The sequence below is a fragment of the Egretta garzetta genome, unplaced genomic scaffold, assembly GCF_000687185.1.
Source record: "Egretta garzetta isolate BGI_Z169 unplaced genomic scaffold, ASM68718v1 scaffold332, whole genome shotgun sequence".
Lineage (NCBI taxonomy): Eukaryota > Metazoa > Chordata > Aves > Pelecaniformes > Ardeidae > Egretta > Egretta garzetta.
Genome location: NW_009258879.1, coordinates 874,710 through 898,684, shown reverse-complemented (window position 1 = coordinate 898,684; position 23,975 = coordinate 874,710). Strand labels below are relative to the sequence as shown.

At 46.3% G+C, this 23,975-nt stretch overlaps 1 protein-coding gene across 1 annotated transcript in view; it reads right to left on the bottom strand.

The window, feature by feature from the left end:
* The window catches only part of RAD18 (RAD18 E3 ubiquitin protein ligase), a 54,107-nt gene that overhangs the window by 4,826 nt on the left and 25,306 nt on the right, over positions 1 to 23,975 (bottom strand). The window contains exons 8-12 of the mRNA XM_009633819.2: positions 22,120 to 22,196; positions 21,364 to 21,424; positions 16,607 to 16,738; positions 13,259 to 13,412; positions 1,547 to 1,609 (exon numbers count right to left, since the gene is read on the bottom strand). Of these exons, the coding sequence (XP_009632114.2) occupies positions 1,547 to 1,609; positions 13,259 to 13,412; positions 16,607 to 16,738; positions 21,364 to 21,424; positions 22,120 to 22,196 (487 nt within the window). The remainder of the gene's footprint in view (positions 1 to 1,546; positions 1,610 to 13,258; positions 13,413 to 16,606; positions 16,739 to 21,363; positions 21,425 to 22,119; positions 22,197 to 23,975) is intronic.

Genomic DNA, 23,975 nt, shown 5'->3' with positions numbered 1-23,975 from the left:
TTAATTACTGTTCTACCATTAAGCGCAACTTTGTTTTAAAAATCTACACCTCTCGCTACCATTGCTCACGCCGGTGCTGTCGCAGAGCAGTTCTCTCGGTGGCCGTTATCTCCTGGCCCGGCACAGACTAGCAGAGCTCTGGTGGCGTGGAGCATGACAGCACAGGGCAGGTTAATGGTTAACGGTTGGACTTGATGATCTTAAAGGTCTTTTCCAACCTACACGATTCTATGATTCTATGATTTCCAGCCCCGTCCTGCGCCACCACGCCCGAGCAGACTAGCGCCGCGATACGCACACTCACGTTCTTTTTGGGTTCCTGCCCACCCCACCGAGTCACCTGCAGGCACTACAAAACCAAGCGCACTTGTGAGTGTCCTTCCTGGAAGCACCCCTCACCCCCCAGAGCGACGCCTCCCTCCGCGTGAGGCTTGACGATGGCTTTCTGTTCTTCCAGTGGCGCCCTCCCCATTGACCTCGGACACCGCTGCAACCAAGGTCTTACCGGTGCGTCCATTAAAGCTCCCAAAAACCCATTAGATTATCTAAACACGCATTTTAAGAGAGTTTCAAATATTACTTCTTGCATTAATCATGAATTTTAAGAGCTGTCACAATCTATTGGCCACATATGTAATGGATAAGAAAGAAAATTGTGTCATAAATACTCTTTAAAAAGCAGACTAAGAGGATTAAATGCAATACGGTTCCCATCACGCCCCTAAGATCAATTACCAAAGTGGCTGTGCTATTTGAAGAGAGCTCCCAGATCAGGCCAGTTCCCACTGCAAGGGTGAGCTGTGCTACTTTTGCAGACTCAACAGTCTTCACCCCTGTTTATTTGTAGAATAACCACAAAGCTTCTCAGCTGCTCTAACACTGCGCTACTCCCAATTCCACCGTCGCCGCACACCGTCGGCGCCCCCATGCATCCCTGTCTGTCCTCTCCATCTCCACGTTTCTCACTGGGTTACTTCAGGAATCCTTGGATGGTTTCTTCGTATTTCTTTGTACAACACCTTGCACAGCGAGACCCACATTTTAAATATTATCACTACATAACAAAAGGAGATTTTTGGGTTTAACAAATAAGATGTTATAAACAAGAAAGCGGTCTCCTCTCTTCAGACAGGAGTAAATCAAAACACATGCTGCAATTCCAGGATGTTCAGCTTGACAGAGGTGTAGGCAAGGCTGACAAAAGTATAACTTCAAATACAATAGAAAACCAGATTCTCTTAATTTTCCATAAAAATCAGTTCCCTCTTTTTCTTTTCATTTTTTTAAAACATATGTTCATACTCAAATACACCTTAGAAGAATGATTTTTAGCTAGTCACCTGTGGATCCTTGGAGCACCCAGGTATTATTTTCCAAGGACCCGAAAACACTGACCAAACTGTATCTCCCAAAACTGTGCAGTCACCAAGAACCTGATTTTTTAGCAACGTCTGCCTCCCCTGCAGAAAACACGCAGGATTCCACAACTAGAAACCACTGACCTAAACTAGTCGCAAGGACTTTTCCACCCCTGTGTCCTACTTACTTGTCAGAGGATGTTGAATGGTTCTCAGGCCCTTGCAGATCTCTCAGAATGTCCGAGCTGGAGCTGAAGGGGAAAATAAACCAGACATAAATTATTTTAGTAACACCTACAGCAAAGCAGGGCTCCGCTCCGCGGAGGCAGCACGTTCCATGGATGAGACAGCCCCTCCACACAGCACTGGCAACGAGAAGCCATTTCAACCAACAAAACCCAATTTCAGCCAACAGCACCGTCCAGAAAGTTCTGGCTCTGCATCACATCATTTTCACAGTTATTACTGGGTCTCGTTGTCGTTATTTAACATAGAATAGAGCTCTCTCTGTTCCGGTCTGCTTGTTGGTAACCACAATAGCTTTATATTCACAGGCACCAGGCAATTTCTCTGGAGAGGATCTGCAAGATACTTCGGCGGGTGAAGCACAGCATTTCAAAGAGGGAAGGTGCTTGCAACCTCAGAACACAAGGCTTAGGTGTACGCTTACATTTTGACCATAACAAAACAAACAAGCAACAAAAAATAAACATCAAAGAAAGAAAACCCTTAACACTGAAATTTAGTGACAAAAATCCAAACTGCCAAGGCTGTCGGCACATCCAGATGAAAGCCAAGTGACACACGCCTGGGCAGCCACCATGGGAACCCATCACACCAAGAGGTGGCTCATTTTGAGCCGCACGAAGCAAGTTTCCCACGTCAAACCTCCCTTCCGAGGAAAAGGCACAATCCAGAGAAGGGAGGAAAGCAGGCGCCGCACGGGGCCATAACAAGCTCCAGCTGCCACCTGCCCCCCAAGTAAAATGGGTTTGCTCTGCAGTTTGATCACACGGTCTGAAAAGGATACAGCCGGCCACTGAAAGGTGTATTCCATACAGCTCTTTATTTCTTAATTAAAATAAAGAATTTCAAACTTTCACGGATGCTTCTCTTAGACAAGATTGCCTTTTTCAGGCATCTCCGTGCCTCGGGTGCTGCAAATTGAGGTGAGTGAGGATTGAATCTGCACAGATAGATGTTTTCTGGAGCCTCCCTTTCAAAAAGATGCCTGGCAGCTCGGGCTGAACATCACTGCAGAAGTCACATAACAAGCTGTTTACGCTAGCAGTCAGGCAACTTAAATTTAAACCATGGGACAGCAGTTGGATACCCGTTCCCTTGGATTGACTTTAAAGATTTTACAAGAAAAATAATCCCCTCTTTGTCTGACAGCAGCAGAACTAAATAGTAAAAATATATCCCTGAAGTCATAACTCTGTGCACAGATGTAGCGAGCTGAGGTGTTTGTTCAGAATGCACATCAAGGAAAACAGCCCAGAAACCCCCATGCGCACAGGGCAGATTCCAGCCTGGCACTGCAGAGTCCTGGCAACGCAGACAACTGCTGAGGTTCACAAATGGCATTTCTGCCAAAAACACCATTTAAGAAACAACACATCTCGCGCGAGAGAGATTGTCTTGGTACAAAAGATCCGCGGAGTGATTTTACTGGGCACTTTTCAAAGGCAGAGCCACATCTGCCGTCCCGGGGGCGGCCGAGGGCGGCCCGCTGCCCCTTTCAGCCCCAGGCAGCCAGCCCACCTCCCCGGCGTGCCTGCTTTTACCATTTCAGCATCATTTGGGATGGGTGAGGAGCACTTTGTGCGAATACAGGGTAAGCAGCACTCCTTACCAAGAGCAGAGGTGACTCTCTGTGACCTCTCTGTGAAAAGCAAGAGCGGCTCTGCACCATATCCCATCTCCCCTGCGCGGACAGACGTCCAACGTCTCAGCTCATTGCCTGGTTCACAAATTTGAGGCCAGGAGTCAGAAGTTCACTGCAACACTTTGTATTCATAACATATTGCATCATTAGAGAAAAGACAGTGATTCAAGCAGGAGAAGCAATTTACACCCAGCTAACGCCATGGGGCAGGTGACAAGGCTCAGGGCGCCCGGAACGGCGGGGGCACAGCCCGAGCATTCAGAGGGCCCTCGGGGCACGCCGCCTGCTTAGGTGGCCAGCGGAGGAGCGCGTTGCTGGGCTGCTCCTGCTCAGCCGTACGGTTTTTCCCCACCACCCTGGGCTCTCCGGACCACGCACACACTTTCAGTGGCTCCCGGTCCCCCTGCCCACTGTGCCAGCACTGCGGCTTCTCCGTGCCCATGGCCTCGCCCCCGAGCCCCTCATCAGCCTGCATCTCTCCCAGCAACACCAGCCAGTGTGGCCTCCCAGCAGGACCACAGAGCATCGCTTCCACCACCTGAACGTGCCCCGAACAGAGCCAGGATTCAGCCTCAGAGATCTCCATGCCCTTGGGGTAACGCACTAGAGGGGAGGCTGGGAATCCCATGCAAACATACTTTTTTTTTTTTTTTTAGCTTTTCTTAAATAATTTAGTCAGTGGCAGGCAACTCTTATACGATGGCAGGATTTTTTTCATCCATTTGCATTTTGTCTCCTCCGGTTGCCTGTTCCCCCCTCTGAGATGAGATCCTTCAGATGTTACTGTGGCAGTAACTATAGAACCGCCAACAGGATTTCATGGGAGAAAAACACCACCAGATGAGTTTAGAGAAACCTTTAGTACATGCACATTTAGTCATAGAATCATAAAGGAAAAGAATGTTTTGGGTTGGAAGGGACCACTAGAGGTCATCGAGTCCAACCCCCCTGCAGTCAGCAGGGACACCTGTTACCAGCCTGCCGGTCTCGCTTATCAGCGGGGGTACACTCTCTTTAACCTTCCTTTTCCGGCTGATATACCTGTAGAATCCCTTTTTATTATTCTTTGCATCCCTAGCCAAGTTAAGCTCCAGCTGCGCCTTCGCCTCCCTGACCCCATTCCTACACAACCGGACCACTTCCCTATACTCTTCCCAGGATGCCTGTCCCTGCTTCCACTGCCTGTGCAGTTCCCTCTTCCTCCTTAGCTTGACCAGCATCTCCTGTCTCAACCACGCTGGTCTCTTCCCTTCTTTGCTTGATTTCTTACACCTAGGGATCGATAGCTCCTGCGCTCTGTGGACCACTTCCTTAAAGATCTGCCAGCTCTGCATAAGGATAAAAAGGAAAAAGATACCAAAAATATACACAAAGCACTGATGCCAGATGGAGAAAATGATTTTGAAACAAAATGGATTTAAAAGTTTTGTGGGCAATTTTAGAAGCTCTGCAATGATTCCCCAGGAACTCGCTGAACAGATCTGTCGAATCACAAACATTACCCAGCGGAGCAGTTTTAATATGGAAACGAAGTCACCTGAAATTAAAGTTATAGGGAAAAATGCTTTATCCCTGCACCAATTACCAATACCACGGCTTAGAGCAACAGGGAGAGGAGCAGGCACAGCCCAAACCCCAGCCCCATGTGCGAGTGCTGGGGGGAGGCAAGGAAGCCCTGGGCCAGGCATCGGGACGCGGTGTCCTCCCAGTTGCTCCCCAAAGGACGAGCTGAACAGGGCTACGCCTCGGTGACACAACTGCCTGCTGGATCCGGCACGTGAACCATGCTCCTTGGTTACCACGCTTGCCTCTTCCCACAGCTGGGACTCAGGAAACCATTTAAATTTCTTACTTCAGCACCGAAGCCCATAAGCAATGTTAAAGTGAAAACCACGGTAAAACCCACTGTAAAACCATGGGGGATGGGGAAAGTTTTGAAGTCCAGCTTTTTTTTTTTCTAATTCTCAAAATTGTAAGTCTGTCAAAAACTTATTTTCGGTACACAGACTGGATGCCCAAGGAATGAGTTATTATCTTATTATCATACTTCCAAATCCTCCCCCGATGTTCCAGTGACATTATAAAAATTAGGGGGGGGGAAGAGGACAAGGGGCTATTTGTGTGCTTTTAGTCCCCTAAAATAGAAAAAGAACAGGTTTGATGCCCGAACATGATGTACTTCCTTGCCTTGAAAAATGTAGCGTTATTAGCATTTATCACCATGTTTGTCACAAGCAAAACAATAAAAGTGAAAAAGTTTGGCTAACACTCAGAACCATAATGCAAGCTGATAATTTGCATGTGGAATCCACAGACTTTGCCCACCACAGTATTTTAAAACTGAGCACAAGATGTACTGGAGCAGTTACCACCTTAGCCCAGACGTGTAGATGTGACCGGGCTCTCGGCTCGAGGAGCTTCGCAGCCCCCAGCCAAATCAGCTCTCACGCTGCATTGAGAGACTGAGGATTTACAAACGTAACTGCGCAAAGCCAAGCGGCGGGGTTGGGACCTTCCCAGCTGTAGCCAAAGAGCCCTTTGTTTCAGAATTTCTTCCACCAACCCATCGTTCAGATGGAACAGTTCTCTCCATCCAGTCGCTCTCAAACACCAATTGCTTTTACAAAGACTGAGCAATTGCTTGCTTTTGAGCTGAAGTAATTACATACCTTTCTTCCACATGCAGGGGGAAAAAATCTGTTTGCAAATTAAATAAAATTCCGGAAAAATGCCAGACAGTAGAAAAACATTTTTTTTTCCCCCTGAAGAAAACGCCTAAGCTCTTCTTATCATTGAATGAATTCACTTAAACTGAAGAAAATGAATTAAACCAAAAAGAAATAGCTACCTCATTACGTCTGTTGTTTCTATAAATTTAAGCCTGGGAGGCCCAAAGAGATCACGGAATTTAGAAAAGTTTTGTTCATTTCTTCAGTATTTTCTGCCTTCTCAATATCCCACAGATATTGGCCTATACTGGGGCCAGAAAGCAAAACACATCTTCAGACTTTATTCCGACTCCAAACCCAAGACTATTTCCCACAAAAGGTTTTCTGCTCTTTTCTTTAATATCGGTCATTATTCTACCCTAAGATTTTGCATATCACTTCCAGATGAGTAAGTTTTTATAGCAAAACCATTAAAGTTCTGAAACTTAACTGCTCAAGATGCAACAGGCTTACAGACAAGGTGGCGGGGGCGAAGAAGTTTCAATTCCTGGGCTTATTCATGTCTCCGGGTTGAGAAAAGCGCAGCTCCAGTGACTCGGGCAAGTCCCCCAGCTCTGCCTCGCTCTTCTGCAGGAACGGCTTCTTCTGGGCATTTACAGATCACCAGCAAGGAGCGAATGATTACCTTCTCGACCATCATTTAGATTTGACTCCCCCACAGCCTTGTTTTTTTTTCTTTTAAGATAAACACACCACCTCGAAATAGGGAGAAAAAAGCTGACCTAAGTGTGAATAACATGTCTCGTTCTAAAACCGCGAGGAGCAAGAGCCTCTGCATTTGTTTATTTTAAGGCAGATTAAGTTCCATCTTGGCTGCACGGTGAGCAGCCGGCGTCCTTCAGCCAGCCCGGCTCGCCGTGCGTTACGTACTTAGCTCTGGCTCGTGCAATGAGCATTTTTTTCCTCAGTGCTGGCATGAGAAATGAGCTACAGGTTGCCTCATTTTGCCGATGTCATTTGAAGGTGAATGCCCAGCCAGTTGCAAGAAGTGAGGGGAAAATAGTTTTCTCCACCTTGCAACCCCGCTTCCACTTTTGGCCTGCCTGTGATAAACATTATGGGCTTGCTGCTGGAGTGGCCCTAAGTCCCACGGAACATCCAAGATCAACTGTTTACCACAAAGTCTTCCCTGGCTTCCCAGTACCCCCTCTTCAAACCACGCACCAGGGGCACCACTGAGCATGGCTTCATCCCCTGTCCTTGGAGGACAGCAGGTTTGCCAGCCTTGGGCCTTCCCCAGGACTCCCCATGGAGGGCTCTCATCTATACTAAACCTTACACAGTTTCAACTGTTTCACTGTTTTTCTCAACTGTTTCCAGGTTTTCTTGCCTTCAGTGGCCTCCTCTGCAGCTCAAGAGCACGACTTTGAGGCTCTGCTTTTAGAAAAGGAAAAGACCTGCTGGATCTATCTTGGCTACTTCCCTTGGGAGTCCAGCAGCAGCTGGGACCTCAGGCTGGCTAAAGCACTAGAGAGTACTGGTGCACTATCACTTCTGCTTTCAGGGCTCAAAGATGTCCAAACCCCAAGGCTCCAGACTGGGGACTGAAGTCCTTCTGGATACCTGTCATATAGCATCACTTTCATAGGATCAGAGAGTGGTTTGGGTTGGAAGGGACCTTAAAGATCACCTGGTACCACCCCCATGGGCAGGGACACCTTCCACCAGACCAGGCTGCCCAAAGCCCCGACCAACCTGGCCTTGAACACTTCCAGGGATGGGGCATCCACAACTTCTCTGGGCAACCTGTGCCAGTGACTCACCACCCTCGGAGTGAAGGATTTCTTCCTTCTGTCTCATCTAAATCTACCCTCTTCCAGCTTAAAGCCACTGCCCCTTGTCCTGTCGCTGCAGGCCCTTGTACAAAGTCCCCCTCCAGCTTTCCTGCAGCCCCCTTCAGGCACTGGAAGCTGCTATAAGGTCTTCCCAGAGCATTTGTTTTGGTGTTTATGTTATGCACATTTTGCTCTCTTAGTGGGATCATGAGGTTATGAAAAGACCGAATGTGTCTGGGTCAACACTAACACCTCCATGCATGGGCTCTATCTTTTTTCCAGCAGATGTAAAATTTTTGTTTTTCTCAATTAAAGTATCAGCTTCTGAATAATGCCAGTACCTCGGTGATTCTTGTACAATGTATGAATTTCTAATATTGACCAACTGCTCCCTTAGCAAATGTTGGTGTCAGACTGACAGAAGGCAGATGTTCTTTTGAAGGAGAAAACATAAAAATCGTTAATTTACTTGCGGCATCTTTTTACAGAGCAAACATTTCAACTCTCTGACTTCAAGATTGTTTTGTTATATTCTCTATGCTGCTCAGAATCCTGATTTTCTTGTAATCCATCACAATATCAGCCCTCCATCTAGAAGTGCTCTCTTCATGGAAACACAGCATGCACATTTGGACTCCCAAACATATTTCAAGTTTTGACATTTCAATGTGAAAAACCTTTGCCCTTGTCAAAGGATATCCTCTTATTCTCAGAAATAAAATGCAAGCCTTAGAAAATCATTACTTTGTACAATAGCACAATGCCACTTAAACCCTCAAAATCTAAATCATTTTTTAAATTTGTGCTATATTTATTTCACTGCACTTAACAAAACATTAACCCCATGGTAACCAGAGAGTGACAAAATACATCGCTTCCTTTCATGCAGTTTAGGTGACTGTACCTACTTCTTACAGTCTCTGAAAATCTTGCCGTAATTCAGGTCCATTTTAATTACCAGGAACATGTGAGTGGTGTACTGGGAGCATGAGCCTCAGTTCAGCATACATCCGGCACTTTTGTATCTACCCCATCCCTGGCAAACCGAGGGAGAGAGGCAAGAAACCCGCAGTGCAAAGCGAGTCTGCAGGCATGGCAGAGCCAGCCACGTCCCAGGGGCCCAAGCAAGAGCTGGGTGTGCACGGGGACATCAGGCCTGCTGTGCTTTCAGAGCAGCCTTCAGGAACAGAAAGAGGAAAAGCACATTTAATGATTTTTTCATATGTGTTCCCCCTTATCGGTATTTGAGAGGGGTGACCCCTGTAACCTCTGTTTCCCAGCAAACACAGAAAAAGGAACCAGAGTGTTCTTCCAAAAGGTACGGTTTGGCATGAGGAACGCTATGGTCAACCAAGAGAGGCCTCCCATGCATCACGAGGCATCGTGTGTCACCTTAGCTAAGCTTTCACCCCATTATTGTTGCTGGCTTCGCCTCTTTTTGAGCAGAGTGTAAAAACAGGGGGTTGGATGTAAAGGATGAGAACCTACAGTAACACCCTACAGCATGCTCCAGAGCCCAGCGGCCAAGCAGTTGAGTTTAACATGCAATATAACGGGGGGGAGGAACGATGACGACGACAACAACAACAAAAAAAAAAAAAAAAAAAAAATTAAAAAAACCGCCCCACACAACCAAAACAACCTGCCACTTTGTTGAACTTCTTGACCAGTGCAGTAGCTAGTTTTTAAGGTTAAGCAAACTGCCCTATATTTAAAGAAAAATAAATAAAAAACGCACCACATACACAAAACAGGGGATATGCATGAAGTAGGAAAGTGAAGAGAAAATCCCAGAGAGATTCTGAAAAAACAATTCTGCACAGACTCCAGTAATTCTGTTCCTGTTCCACAGGAGCTGAGTTTAGGAGTAAACCACAGGGAGCTATTAAGCATGGTTGGGGTTTTCTTAAAAGAAGATCCAACTATCTGTGAGGTGTACCTACTGGTCTGTGCAGCTGAGAGGTTCCACGTTGGATTCAAGAAGTCTATGGAGCTATTGGATCTGGAGAGAGCAAATGCATAAAACGAAGGAATGAACAACTCTGCCTGGAGCCAGACATAAGCAAACAAACGCACGCAATCTGCCGGCTCCGTTCACCGAGGCACGTTCAGATCATTAGTAACTGCCACACGCTAATAGCCTCTGGCAAACTTTCTTACAGTCTCTTAGACACACTTTCATCCAGACTTTAAGTTGATATACACAAGCCTGCAGACAGAAAGAGGTAAAGAATAAAAGTTTAACTTTGATGTTAAAGGCCACGGGGAGAACCATTCATAACATCATTCACACACCAAACTGGCAGCGAAACAGAGATTTAATGATACTTTGGATGAGCTAGTACAAGCCCTTTCTACCTCCCAAGAACTCACTCTGTAGGACTAAAATTCCAAATTTTCCAAGGCCCTTCATGCCAAAAGGTTAATTTGCAATCAAAAAAAATAAATTAAGTAAAATGGGGAAGAACAGGAACACCTTGTTTAAATTCTGGATGAAGAGCCAAGCCGAAGGCATTTATTTTGTAGAACTAAAATAACCATCAGAGCTCTAGGGCAACCGCAACAGCGGGCGCAGCGAGGATGAAGCAGCTCCATCCATCCATCATCCGCGCGCCTGTCAAACGCGGCATCGGGTACAGATCTGCAAGAGCCGGCCTTGCATTAGCCCTGGGGAGAGCTGCTGCCTGCCATCCTGCCCATGATCCTGCCCGCAATCCTGCCCACGATCCTGCCCACGATCCTGCCCGCCACCACTGCGCACACCGAACCTCGGGTTCCTGCTGCCACACGCTTCCCCAGAACTGCCTGGCGGCAGCAGAGTCACCACAGCCCAAGCCACAGAAGGCTGAGGCTTCGGGCACATAAAACCAGTCTCTGGAAGAAAACCATAGGGCCAGTTTCTTCCCCGCCGGGTGAGCGCTGAGGGGTCGCTTTCCCTGGCCCGTTTCATCTCTCAGTACCGATCCTGCGTGGGGCAGCATCAGGAAGAGGCTGCCACAACCCAGAACAGTGCAAGCCTCCAAGGCCCTTTTAGGGGATTCCTCTCCTGTTTAGGGCTGAGCTCTTGGTCCCGTTCTAAAAGGGCTTTGGTGCTTAAGGTCAGGTCTGGCTGTGAATCACGGGGCAGCCCCGCTAAGGCGGGCACCCACACGCTGCCAGGGGCAGGCTGCGGAGATGCCCTCGCCTGCGGCGTCCGCTGGCCCGTCCTTACAGCTCACCCCTCAGCAGGCTGCCACACACAAAGCTCATTCTGAAACCCTTAGTTCCTCTTAACTCCTAATTCTTTTAAGATGTAAGAGGAGAGGCAGAGAGAGCTGAGATGGTTTAGCCTTCCGAAGAGAAGGCTCAAGGGGATCTTATCAGTGCTCAGCAATACCCGTTGGGAGGGAGCAAAGACAACAGTCTATTCTCAGTGGCATCCCATGACAGAACAAGAGACAACAGGCACAAACGGAAACACAGGAAATTCCCTCGAAAGAGAAGAAAAAGCCTTTGTACTGCGTGAAACGCTGCAGCAGGTTGCCCAGGGAGGGTACGGAGTCTCCATCCCTGGAGGTATTAAAGCCCGACTGGATGAGGTCCGGAGCAGCCTGCTCCTGCTGACCCTGCTCCGTGAAGGTTGGACAGGACGATCTCCAGAGGGTCGCCCAGCTTCTGTCATGCAGTGTGCATGACCGAGATCTGTGGGTTCTGCTCGAAGACCACAGACCTGAAGATAAGATACTGAAATAGTGGGTATCACAATGTGCGAGTCTCTTCACGAGTCCAGGGCACCGGACCCCATTTTAAAAACAAAGAAATCACTGAGATAAGTTACCTGCATCACAGGGAAGGAATAGCTATCATCATCTGTATGACATCCTGAAAAACTTAGGTAAAGCATCCATAATCTTAATAGGTTTGTTACGCATTAAACAGCAAACGCAATGATATCCTATGTTTATCAGTTTTACAGTAACAGTTCAGGCAGAAGGACACATACACTGAAGAGGGGAAGGGCCACCTGGAGGGGAACATCTTTATCGGTATGTAAGGCAAGTCTGAAGCTGAACTAAAACATAATTATATTTTGGAACAGAAAAAAAGACCCTTTCTGGCTCCACACAAGAGATCTGCCCAGCCAGCAAGTTGCTGCTTACAGACAATTATTTACTGTATACTCCCATTTAGTTCAAGTAAATTGAAACAGGCAGCAAAACCTGACCTAAACCAAAGACATTTAACATTCAATGCTCTCTAATCCCCCGAGTTGACATCCTCTTTCCTACATCTTCCTTTCATTCACCATTTAATAGTTACCTCTGTGAAAGGCAACATCTTTAATGCCCACCAAAATGAATTTAGAAAAATTTCTGTTAAAAACTTTTCAACAACTGAATTGTTCTTTTAATAAATGATGATGAAACCAAGCACTGTTTTATTGTTCATATTTTCAGAACAAGGAGGAAGAGGCACATATGCCGGGTGTAACGGGTGGGAAATAAATGTTACTCCTAGCCCAGCTGCTGACCTTCAGCTACTTCCTCCGATTATCTCCCACCTCTAAACATAGGAAACCCTTTTTTTCCTAATAATGCAGACCTGAAAAGGTGCCGCCTCCTCTCATTTCTGTTGTCCACAAGACAGCGAGATTATTATTAAGATTAGCTTTCTTACTTTAGACACATGTCAAAACCCAGTGACTCGGTATTTGTTTTCAATGACTCCTTCCCCTTTCCTCCAGAAACTGGGGCCACAGCAACCAGTGTTGTGAAAGGATGCTTATTTAAGTATTCCTTGTCACCACCTTTCACAACTCAGGCAGTAGTAGATAGCAAATCATGATCTACAAAGTGTCTTGAAGAGCGACAAATGCTACCTTCAAAAACCAGCTGGATCTCACCAGCAATAACAGCTGAGTCTCCAATAAAATGATCACTGCACTACCAAAAGCCTAAAGTCTTACACTGTTTATAAAGCCTTCCTTGATCCTTCACTTTCAGAAACCAAATACGGCAGTTGCAGGAAGCAAAACCAAATGCATGAAGAAAGAAAAGTGAATGGCTGTCGGGACTTCAGGGTTCAGTGGCATTCTACTGACTGCAAGCAAAGGGTCATTTAAACTCCATTTCTTACAGCAATACTCAAAGAACTATTACAAGGCTTAGGCTATATAAATTTTTGGACCTCTCTAAATAAAGGGAAGGGAAGATGATGCAGTGGAAGAGAAACACCAAACATTCTCTGGTTCCACAGACAATCCACTCTTTTTCTGAATCAAAAGGTACATTTACGCTACCACCCCTCTATCAAGTCATTACAAAATTACTAGGTGAATTTCGAATGCATTTCAGCTCCGTCCCTCAAGCAACTGAACAGCCAGAAACATGAAGAATGAACCGGTAACCAGAGCCCAGGAGCCCCCGCTATGAAGTAGAACACCCATACTGCTTAAGGTTACCGGCAAAGCTCTCCCATGTTTGGTCTAATCTGGTACAAACCAGGGAGAAGAGACTCTTCTTCACTGACCTGCTTGTTGATCCAGATGACAGTGAAAGTGCAGGAGAGGCTGATCTCTGGCCCTCCTCCGAGGAAGGAAATTCACTTTTGCCATCAGGAGTTTCTGTTTTGATTACCTGGGCTTTCCCAAGGACGATAGCTGGGTGATGCTCTTCACCATCTTCTACCAAGAAGAGAGGCAGAGATTAGCAAGAATGACAAAGCAAAACGCTGCTGTTTACATTTTTGCAGCCTGGAGACAGATCTTAAGAAAAAAATGCAGTTATAAATATTTAAATACCAACGCCTCATTCCCACTTACTTGCTTCCCAAAACTCTCAGTTTCAAAGGTTTAGTTTCTTTCCCTGCATAGTGAAAAACCCCCGGCCTCTGAGAGCCAGAGGCTGAAAGAGAAACATTTCATCGGTATGAGTTTCACACACAGACAAGGACAGCAGCAAAGGGTGAGGGTATTGGTCACGTTTCCCAAGAGGAAGCTTTATTTCAGGAGTTTGCAAACACTCCATGGGACAGCGCTGTTCTCTGCTTCGTGCTACCAACTCACTTCAGCCACCACCTAAGCCAGCTTGACAGCTTTAAAGTTTTACAGAGCGTGTTAATAGGTTTGCTTTCCATAACAGAAGCATTACAGTTTATTTCCTTATGCATCCAAGAAAGCCAATTTCAATCTAGATAATTTACCTTCAATTTTTTAATAGGAAAAATCATTTCTAGAGAACACATTTTACAATTTATGCCTGATCATTCCATTATTTTTGTCAAGTGTTTTTATCTATCAAAATACGAACAGTTATCTGGAAGGATACCTTCTGCCTCTCCAAAGAGAAAGCAAAGATAGACTAGAAAATATGGCATGTAAAGATAAACTACTCCCATGCCATAGCCACGAATATTTAACTGAAAGCTGCACGGGACATTAAAACCATACTGAGACCCGTCTCATGAACAACCCTTACCGTGGCCGTCCACAGGAGAGCTCCGTCCACCCGCAGAGCCAAGCTCTATTCCTGCCCCAACCACTTTGACTTTTCTCCCTCCCCAGGAATGATTGTGACAGAAATGGCCGAGCAAAACTGTAATTAGAGCGTGGAAGAGCTACACAATCTGAATTTGGCTCCAGCTTGCCCTTTCCCTTCCGCTCAAACGTACATTTAATTACCAGGAGCGTATTTTTGTCTGTTGAAAACAACTGGCAGACGACAGCGAGTCCGCTCAGCTAATGAAACAGAGCTCCACAACGGACAGGTTGGAAATAGCAAAGGCCCTGTGCAATAACCCAGCCCAAAGAGCTGTACTGCAAATATTTATCAAATTCTCACAGTGCTTCCCCTTAGGCAACCTAAACCCTCCGTTTAGAAGTTATAAAATGCAAAGACTGGAAATCGAATGCAAAACAAGGCGATGTAAATCAGGAAGGCTTGATTAAAACATCAGCAAAACCAGAGCCAGATTTCCAGAAGGGTTTACGTTACGTCCAGCAATGCTACAGTAGAGCGCAATGGGAAACACGAAGGGTTTAAAAAAAAAAAAGTATGTTTTAATTGTGTACAATTCCAGTACTCCCATGAGAATGGGAATAAAGTGGGTAAGGGACGCACACAAAGCCTTTGCTCTTCTCTGCAACTGTGCCCTCAAACAGCAAGCCATCAGACCACATATTATCATTTCCAGTTTAATCAAAAGGTAATTGCCTTTAATAAGGAACAGTGAGGAAACAGGCTTTAGGCATTTGCTCCTTCTCTTTGTTTTGTTTTTTAAATGGTTTACAAACAGATGTCTGGGTTGGACTAGCTGACCTCTAGGGGTCCCTTCCAGCCCTAAACATTCTATGATATGATTCTATGATAAAATTGGAAACTGGAATTTCAGAGAACACTGAACGCACAGTGCACAAAGAACGCCCTGAGTATTTTGCAGGTTTGCCAGGACCAGACGAGGTGGTGTCGTGTACTTACGGCAACACCATACAGGCTGACCCACTCCAGAGAAGTTATTTTCTACCCGAGCACCCTTTTGGCAAAACTATACATCTTTCCTTCGGCTTCTCAAAGTCTGCAGCCCAGTGCACAGAGAAAAAGCCCACACAGAAGACAGAAACCCAGTAATTCCCAGTAGCTGATCTTCCCACAGAGCACAGCTAGAAATTAATATTTCAAAGCCTGTGATCCCATTAGCTAATAACACACTGCTTCTGTCTCTGCAACGGAAGAGGAACATCGCTGTCAATTATGTCAAACAAGATAAAGTTTATCCTTGATGTTTCTTAATATTTTACCCTTCACGTGGAAAGGATTATGCATTGCATCAAGGTCTGCATGAAACGATAAGGATAAAATTCATACTATCATGTTGGTATTTTCATTTATTTTTATTCCTGAGAGTCTGCTAGAGGAGGCGGCGCAGAAGATCGCCGAAGATTAGTTCGGCTCAACTCAAGAGAGCAGGGATTTGTGAGAGCTGATGCAAACTGAACTGCCGTACCTTCCCCAAGGATACGGACAACAGCACATCCAAGTCCAGTCAATGGAATTCTCTCCAAAATTCACTATCTTCAATAGATCATAACTCCACAAGTTATCTTAGGTGGAGGAATGCTCTTCTAAATCTCACATTCAAAGGTGTACGTACACTGCCAAAGCAACCAGTAACATCAACCAGACAGGACTGCACGAGCCCGTCGGGAGCAAGTTAAAAGCACACACGGGCATCCTTTGCTGGCGCGGGCAGCGAGGGTGGGTGTTCTTCTCCACTCATAAGGAGCTGAGTTACTGCAGCTGTACATTCCCACTTCTCACTGCGCTGAAGCATATAAACACAACACGAAGCAAGTTAAAGGCAAGGCAGCCTACTGCATAAACAGCCTAGAAGCAGCCAGAGTATTTTATTGCTTCAACCTCAGGACAAATAAATACTTGTTCCAGTCGACACAGACATCTCTGCAGTTCCCGGTCACCAACTCCTTGTCATACTAACGATCCAGAAAAGCTGAAACCCAGCAAGCAATACCTGATCACCTTCATTTCAGACACAGATTGTCACACGCCCACTCGCAGCAGCTTCAGTTGATTTGGGCTGGAACCTAAGATCCCATTTCAACCAGCTAATATACACCTAGATAAAGCACAGCTATACACAATCCCACTAAAATCAAACAAATCACATATTTATTACAGCTTGTGCTTATGTATCACACTAAAATCAATGGCAGGCAATCTTTTTTAGGGTCTGCCTGATTTTTATGCTCCCCCCCCTTAAGGGCTGTAGAAGAACACTGGGAGGCAAGAGCATTCCTTTGGGAAACCCCCCACTTATTAGTGTGGATCACGGAGGGGAGCTGTATTAAACAACGTCACTAACCCGTGGCCGCTGGCAATTCTTTGTCGGCAACTTCTTTGTTTTGAGCACTTTCTGTTTTCCTCTTCCCACTTTTCTTCCACCGATTATTCACTTGATCCACCAAGAATTGAAATTCACTTCTGTGTTTGTTTCCTGAAATGCAACAGCACATTACTGATCATTGCCACGGGACCCTTATGGTATGCCACAAAAAGGGGAAAGGATGGGAACAAAAAGAAACACAAAATACTGAATTAAAAACATTTTTGTTACAGCAAATGAAAACCAACTCGTGGCTGTAATATGTTCCATATTCTATGAACGACCCAGCTCTGTGTCCATGCTTTCAGAGTTACCCAGTACACAGGAACACTTGCACAGATGAAAGCTTAATTTTTGCACAGAAGAACTGTGTTTGTTTCTTATCTTCTTTTTTTTTTTTCCCCCCTAATTGTGACAACATGCAATATTGCAGTCAATATTGCAGTCACAGCACCACGCCTGCCAGAGTTCAAGGACTGCCTGGGCGACGCTCGCAGTCATCTGGCCGGGTTCTAGGCAGTCCCGCAAGGCGCAGTCTGCTAGAGGGAAGGACCAAAATCTCACAGCTACTCCGCAAATTGCTTTAAAGCTGCTTTGGGTTTTCCCCCCACTCCTGCAGTCAAGCAATGTCAGAAGCCTGTGTCATGCTTATCACGCCATTTTGAATCAGATCCTCTAAATCACAGTTAATTGCTCCGGTATTCAGTCAAAGCAATGTTGTTCTTTAATCTAGATACTGCAAATTCTTTACTCAGAGGCTGGGAAAATAGCCGGTCTCCTCAGACAGGGGATGCGGATCCCCTGACCCTCGCTGGGCACGAGGGGAAGGCGTTGTTTCCCCTACAGAAGGGGAAGGCGTTGTTTCCCCTACAGAACGCACCGGCTTCGTGGCTGGAGATGGGGTGGTCCAGCGCCCCGAGGAGCAGACAGGGTACGGCACGCTTAAATGGTCACGGTGCCCAACCCCGACCTAGTCCTGCGGCGGCAACAAGGGGGGAAATGCCAAGATAAAATCGTATCAGTTTCTGCCCCACAGAAGGAACCGGCTTTAAAAGCGACTCCCTCTCCCCGCACAGCTGAAAACGCCACATAAGGAAAACAGCGCCTTTAATGAAAGGAAAGTTCTTCTCCCAGAGGCGTGTGTTCGAGACGCCGCGCGTTCATTACCTAATCCCTTCGGCGCTTCAGTTTTTCCAATATCGCTATTTGTTGTTGATTTGGTTTCTGGTGTAACTACAAAGCTGTTTGAGCAAAACAGAAACGTGCCGGCTAAGCAGGCGCTGTTCAGACACACTGTAAGTCCCCGGGGTGCTGGGAAGACTTCCCAGGCACACTGCGTACAGCGACAGGCACTTCCATGGTAAAACCACCGCAGGTATAATTACTGGTATTTAAAACACAGAGCAAACATCCGCCAGCCTCTGAGTAACATTGCCAATTAAAAGATTTTATAAAAAGAAAGAGCGATAGAATAAACTTATTTTGAACAAATTTATTTCTTTCCCTGTTGATTTTTTTAACTCTTTAAATAGAGGCCTGGCCATGAAAAAGCCAAGTGAGGTTGGCACGGGGTTGAGGGTGTCGCTGAGCTCCCGCGGGGCGGGCGGAAGCGCCGCAGAGCACAGCACATCTCATCGCACCTTCCAGGCGCAGACGCGGCGGCTGCTCAAGCAGCATTCCCAGCTAGCACTGAAACCTGCCGCGGGTTCATCATCCAAAAATATTAACTGGTATTTCAGACACAATTCACATAAAAAAAAAGAAAAAAAAAAATTGCCGACAGTGTAATTTGCAGTTTGCCAAGAGCATAAGAAATTGTAAAGAAGATAAGTAAAAAAGGGCCTCATCACAGATGGTTTATCTTGCTTTTCAAGGAGGCGTTTTCATAGCTGCACTCGTGTGCCTCATGCAAATAGAGAGCAGAAAGTATATGGTTGGGTTTTTTATTCAGAACTTATGCCACAGTTAATTCATTCATTAATTCAGCTGTGAATTAGGGACCTGGGGTGCAAATGCTGTAAATTAAAAGGAAAAAAAAAAAAACCCTTCATTGTATAATAAAGCTTTTTAAAGTCCATCTATGTTACAGTGAAAAAAAGGCATTTGATAGAAGTTCTTTTAATCTCCAACTGTGCTTTAATTTAAATGCACAATTCTTTTTTCATGCTTATGATTTCTTCCCGATTGCTTTTATGAGAAATAATTTGCTGACACCAGTTAACCTTTACCTCTTTGGTCATTTTTTTATTAATTTTAAAACCATATATTCCCATGAAAATATTTTTCTATCTTCTCTTTTTCCTTTTTTTTTCCCCCCTAGACTTTTAACTGCTCATTAAGCTGCCCGAAGCTCATTTATTCACTTGGGGGTCTTGATAATTTTGAAACTGTATCCTTTTAACATTATAAACTCAATAAAATACCTGGCTTTGGAAAATGAAGACAGCACTTGACGTCTTCTTGTTCTACAATGTGTACAACAGATGAAGGCACCCGAGGGCAGGACCGGCAATGCCAGTGCCCCGGGGCCAGGGCCCGCAGCGCGCAGCGGGGGGGGCAGAACTCGCTGCCCGGCTCCACGCCCCACTCACGCAACGCAACTGTTCGCGAGGTTGCAATGCGAACGCAAGCGGGGATCCAGCTTTACAAGGAATTTGTGCTCATCCAAAACAGTAAGAGCACGAGGTAAGTGGGTTTGTAGCACAGGATCAGCTCTCTGCTGACAGCACCGCCCTACAAGGAGCTGTGCGGGCACCGCGCCGGAGCGGCACGTCCCCTCCGTTTCGCCCCTGGGTTACTCCATGCCAGCCCTGCCACCCCCAAACATTCCCCGCCTGCAGGGAGAAGGATCGGGGGGAACGTGCCAACAGCGGAGGGTGAATTCGGGGACCTGCCTCGGCCAGCTTGTGCTCAGCCTCACCTCCCAGGTTAGCGGAACGCTAAGGAGCGGAGTGCTGACAGCCAGTTAGGAGGCACTAGCTCTGCTCTGGGGGCCCTCCTGAAGTCACTGAACTTTGGATTTGTTCTTTACAGAGCTACTAGAGCCTTGGGGGGGAAGATACCCAATTTGGGATTAATACTTTTTAAATTACCTTACCTTTTTTTTCCCCCCCTGCATCATACGGCTAGATATTTCTGCATGGCAAGAGAGTAATTATGAACCGGTTACTTGGCATTAGAGGAGAATGCTGAAGATTCAAAACCACAAACAGTGCATGTACGCTTAAAAAAAATATTCTCAGAAACAGCAACAAAAAGCAAGAGAAAAATCTGCTAAAGATTTAGGCCCTTATTTAGCCTTCACAGAAACCCAACTAAAATCAACAAGGCTAAATCTAGCTGCATTATGGAATAATTTATATGCCTGAACCAACGCAAGGAAAGACAGGAAATACGACCGTATTGCAGATTTAAATACACCCTGAAGTATAATCAGAACAAGTTGTCCCTTTATTGCTTTGCTCCTCTGCGTCTAGAAGCAGAGGTTTAACGTTCACGGGATATTGTTTTAGCATTACGCGGCCAACTACTATGTTTGAGTGTGCAAGAGGTACACAGGTAAAGCGAAAGGGGTGGGAAACAACAGGAAAGAATTTGTAAATAATAAAATACCACTAGGGACCGAAGCACAGAGTAACGCTTTGTGTGTACACACACACAGAGAAGGGTCAGGAAATAATCAGTAAAAATCAGTTTACATCAGCCATTGCTGGTCTAAATTACTACAACAGGATGCAAGTCCTGAAATCCTTAACTCTCACAAGAACGTCTGCTTCTCAACTAACCCTGAAGATAGCTGGATGGTTCCATGGAGAGGGAAAACACTGTTCAAGTGTAAGCACACAGCAAGGAGAAAGACAGTTCAAAATACTGTGCTTTCCCAGGGTCACGTTAAGCGGGAATCGGTTCTGTTGAAAACAAAACAAAAACACCACCACCACCCCCCACCCCACCACAAAATGGTGTCACTGAACTACAGCTCTCCCCGTGGTATTTTTTCTTGTCTCTTCTCTTCTTTCCCTTACATATTTATTCCAATTACACTTCCCAAAGCAAATGCTGTTGCTCTGTCAGGGCAGAAGCAGGTTTAATAACCAACATGGGCACCCGTCTCTTCCACAAACAGAGGGGACTTGGGTAAAAAAACTAAAGTAAAACTAAAGCAACAACAAAACTGGGGGGGAAAAAAAAAAAATCACCCAGTTTGCACTGAATCCCAGTTGCCTGCACAGGATGGAGGGAAGAGGCCAGCCAAATGAGCGCTCTTTTTAGAAGATCACTTCAAAATCACAGGGCTGGGCAGGAGGGGAAAGTAGAAAAGGATGCAGGGAGGAGACAGGAACATGTGAGTGCTTGTGGAGAGGGGTACGAAGGAAGGGAGTGAATGAGAGGAGCACTGTGAAACCCTGGATGATTCAAGAATCACAATATACAAATAAAATACAGAAAAAGCATTTTGTGTTCAATTAAGACGTACTTGTTAGCAGTAAGGGCCACTGACAACTGTAGAAATGCAAAAACCACACGGTCAGCTTCCATCCCAGTCTTACCCAGCCCTGGCAGGGAGTTTTCTCAAACGTCAGTACTTAGCAGAGACTCAGTGTCAGCTTTGATTTATTAAATGGGGGCGGTGGAAGCACACCCACACATGAAAAGCATCACTTGTGTGTGTATTTCAGTACAAAGGAAAAGGTGACTTTAAAAACAAAATGAAGCGAAACTTGCGTGTTACTTACGATAATCCGTGTGGATCTCATCTATTTCTTCCTCTGTCTGGTCCTTTGTGAAGGTCAGGCTCTACAGAAATCACACAAATGCTTATTTACAGAAACAGAAAGGTGATAAAGCTGCGTACTTTAAAACTAGAGACTTAAAACTGAAAAGGGGTCAGCTGTCTGTTTTTCCCCCACCAGCTCATCATCTCATCTGCAGACAGTAATATATATTTGAAGTACATACACATGCTGCCTTGTTTTGCTTTCACAAAGCCAACAGGACTAAGCCAAGCCACCCCATGTAACACCCAGCATGTGTGGACCATAAAATATTTCCTAATACTGCTCAACAAACATGCTCCAAAAGTCACAGAAGTATCATATGTCATGGGAAAACAACAGGCATTATGGCTGACACGGAAGCAAGCAATTTGCTAGCTGAATCCGAGAGAATTCTAGGAAGCAAGATATTCCCCGCACTGCCATGGAGGGTCAAAATCCTCCAGTATGACCAAGGGGAACATTTCTCAAGAATTCTTATTACAATCCGAAAAAATGCTCCTACTTAAATAGTTTGGGCACAGAAACATCAGCAGTATACAAATAACAATTTGACAAATGAGTGGTATGAGAAAATCATGTTGATAAGATGGTCTATGCGAATTCCAACATGCAACCTGGGAATTCCCGTAACAAAGTGATGGGCAAGCACACCCAGGGCCCACCCCGCACATTCTCCTAGCCATCCCTCTTTGAGAACAAAGATAATTCGCTTACATGTTCACCGGGTTTATTAAATTCAAGCTGAACTCGAATCTTCTCATTCTTTTCCAGCTCTTTAACAACCTCTGCAACTGTTTGGAAATAACAAGAAAGGGATCACTAGAACAGGAGCTGTTAAATAAAAAGGTGTAAAAGCACTGAATGAAACTCCCATGGATTTAAATCAAGGAGACAGACTGGCGTTAGCTCTCCAGTCACAGGCACACCCAAATGGCAGGGCATGGTTTTACCCCAGTGCTCCGCAGGCGTTTGCTCGTGCAGAGGAACCGCTCCCGCCTGCGGCACCCAGTAGCAGATGCAGCGCCCGAGACTCGGGACCAGGAGGCAAGGTCAGGAGCCGCGGGCCTCGGCCACGGCACGTTGCCACAAGCCGCACGGTGCTCGCCCGCAGCGGGCTCTCAGCCACCTCCTGGGCTGTTGCTCTCATTTCCTTTGTATTAAACTCATGGGAAAACGTAGGCTTTTCAAATCGCACCAGAATCGTACTCTAGCACACTAGGGTGTTGCTGTTGTGTACAGGTACATCTTTTATAAAGAGTTTCCATTTTCTAATGCATCTTTAAACAGAAGATAAAATAATGGCATCTACTGTTCCTCTTATTTTTACCTCCAAGGACCTTCCAAGGCCATGCAAAACTGTCCGCAGGCGAATGTCCAAAACCCGTAGTCCAAAGAGGAATTAGAACCTACTTGAACTTTTAAATCTGACACCTCAAAAGCACGTAAACAGACATAATTCTGTGTGTTAATATTTTAACTAAAGCTACAGCTACGCAGGAGCCTGCATCGTTTACTTTTACTAATCTATTTCTACACTTAATCATTTTCACAGAGCTGCTAGGGAGTGATGGGTATTTATTAAACCAAACACTGCCTAGACAGTAAAGTGGCCAGAGAACAAGAAGCTTATTAAGCTGTGAAGGAATAAAACCCGTTCAAAACTGGTTTAAGCAAAATCCAGGAACCTGGCACCTACGCTTCCTCAGCAGCTCGGCCATTTGGATTACACAGTGACCTTGGGTTCACTGCTACCACTGAAAACGCGTGTCTGCATCTTGAGTGCTAGTTTAATAATTCACCCTGTAGAAATAGGTGTTGAGCCAGAACTCGGTGAAAGTTTTGCATCGTTTGGGGCGGAGAAGCTGAAGGAGGCTGTAACGCGCGGTGAACTCCCCATTTAGCCAGCCTGGACGAACGGCGCGACAGGGACTTGGCACTGCTTCGTCACCAGCAGCGAGCGAAGAATCGCCCCGAGAGCCGAGTGTCTCCCAGCACGGTGAGGGATGAGCAGAGCACCGCCCGCACGGCACAGCCTCAGACCTAGCACGGCTCGAGAGGATGCGGCTCCAGTCGCACCAGCACCCCCTTCTCAGGCTGCCCTGGCTGCGGCGACGGCAGCAACCCTGGCCCCCGAGCCTTCCCTTCCCCTCACCCGGAGCTGCCACGGCTCCGACCCGCACACTCCTCACTTCTGCCTCAAAACTGCTCGGCCCCTGTGGAGCCATCGGGCGACGGCGTACCCCCACGCCCCGCAGCGGCTTTGTGTCTGCTCCTGCCCCAGGGAACTCCGAGGGGAGAGTGCCTAGCCTAATTAAATCTCCAAGATGAACATAAATCGTATCGTGGTTGAAATTCTGACAGAAGTGCTGTTCTCGCAGACTTAAACAACAAGCTTCCTAAACTTCTGGCATCCTTCTCAAAGGGTACTTCTCACCCCGGCCCCAAATTGTTCCTGCTATAGACAGGGAACAAGCAGGAAGGGTAAAGCTCAGCCGCGCACCCGCAGCGGTGCCAGACCTGAGGCTGAACCCAGCGGTGGGGAGCGCTGCTCCGCCCCCCGCTCGCCCCCC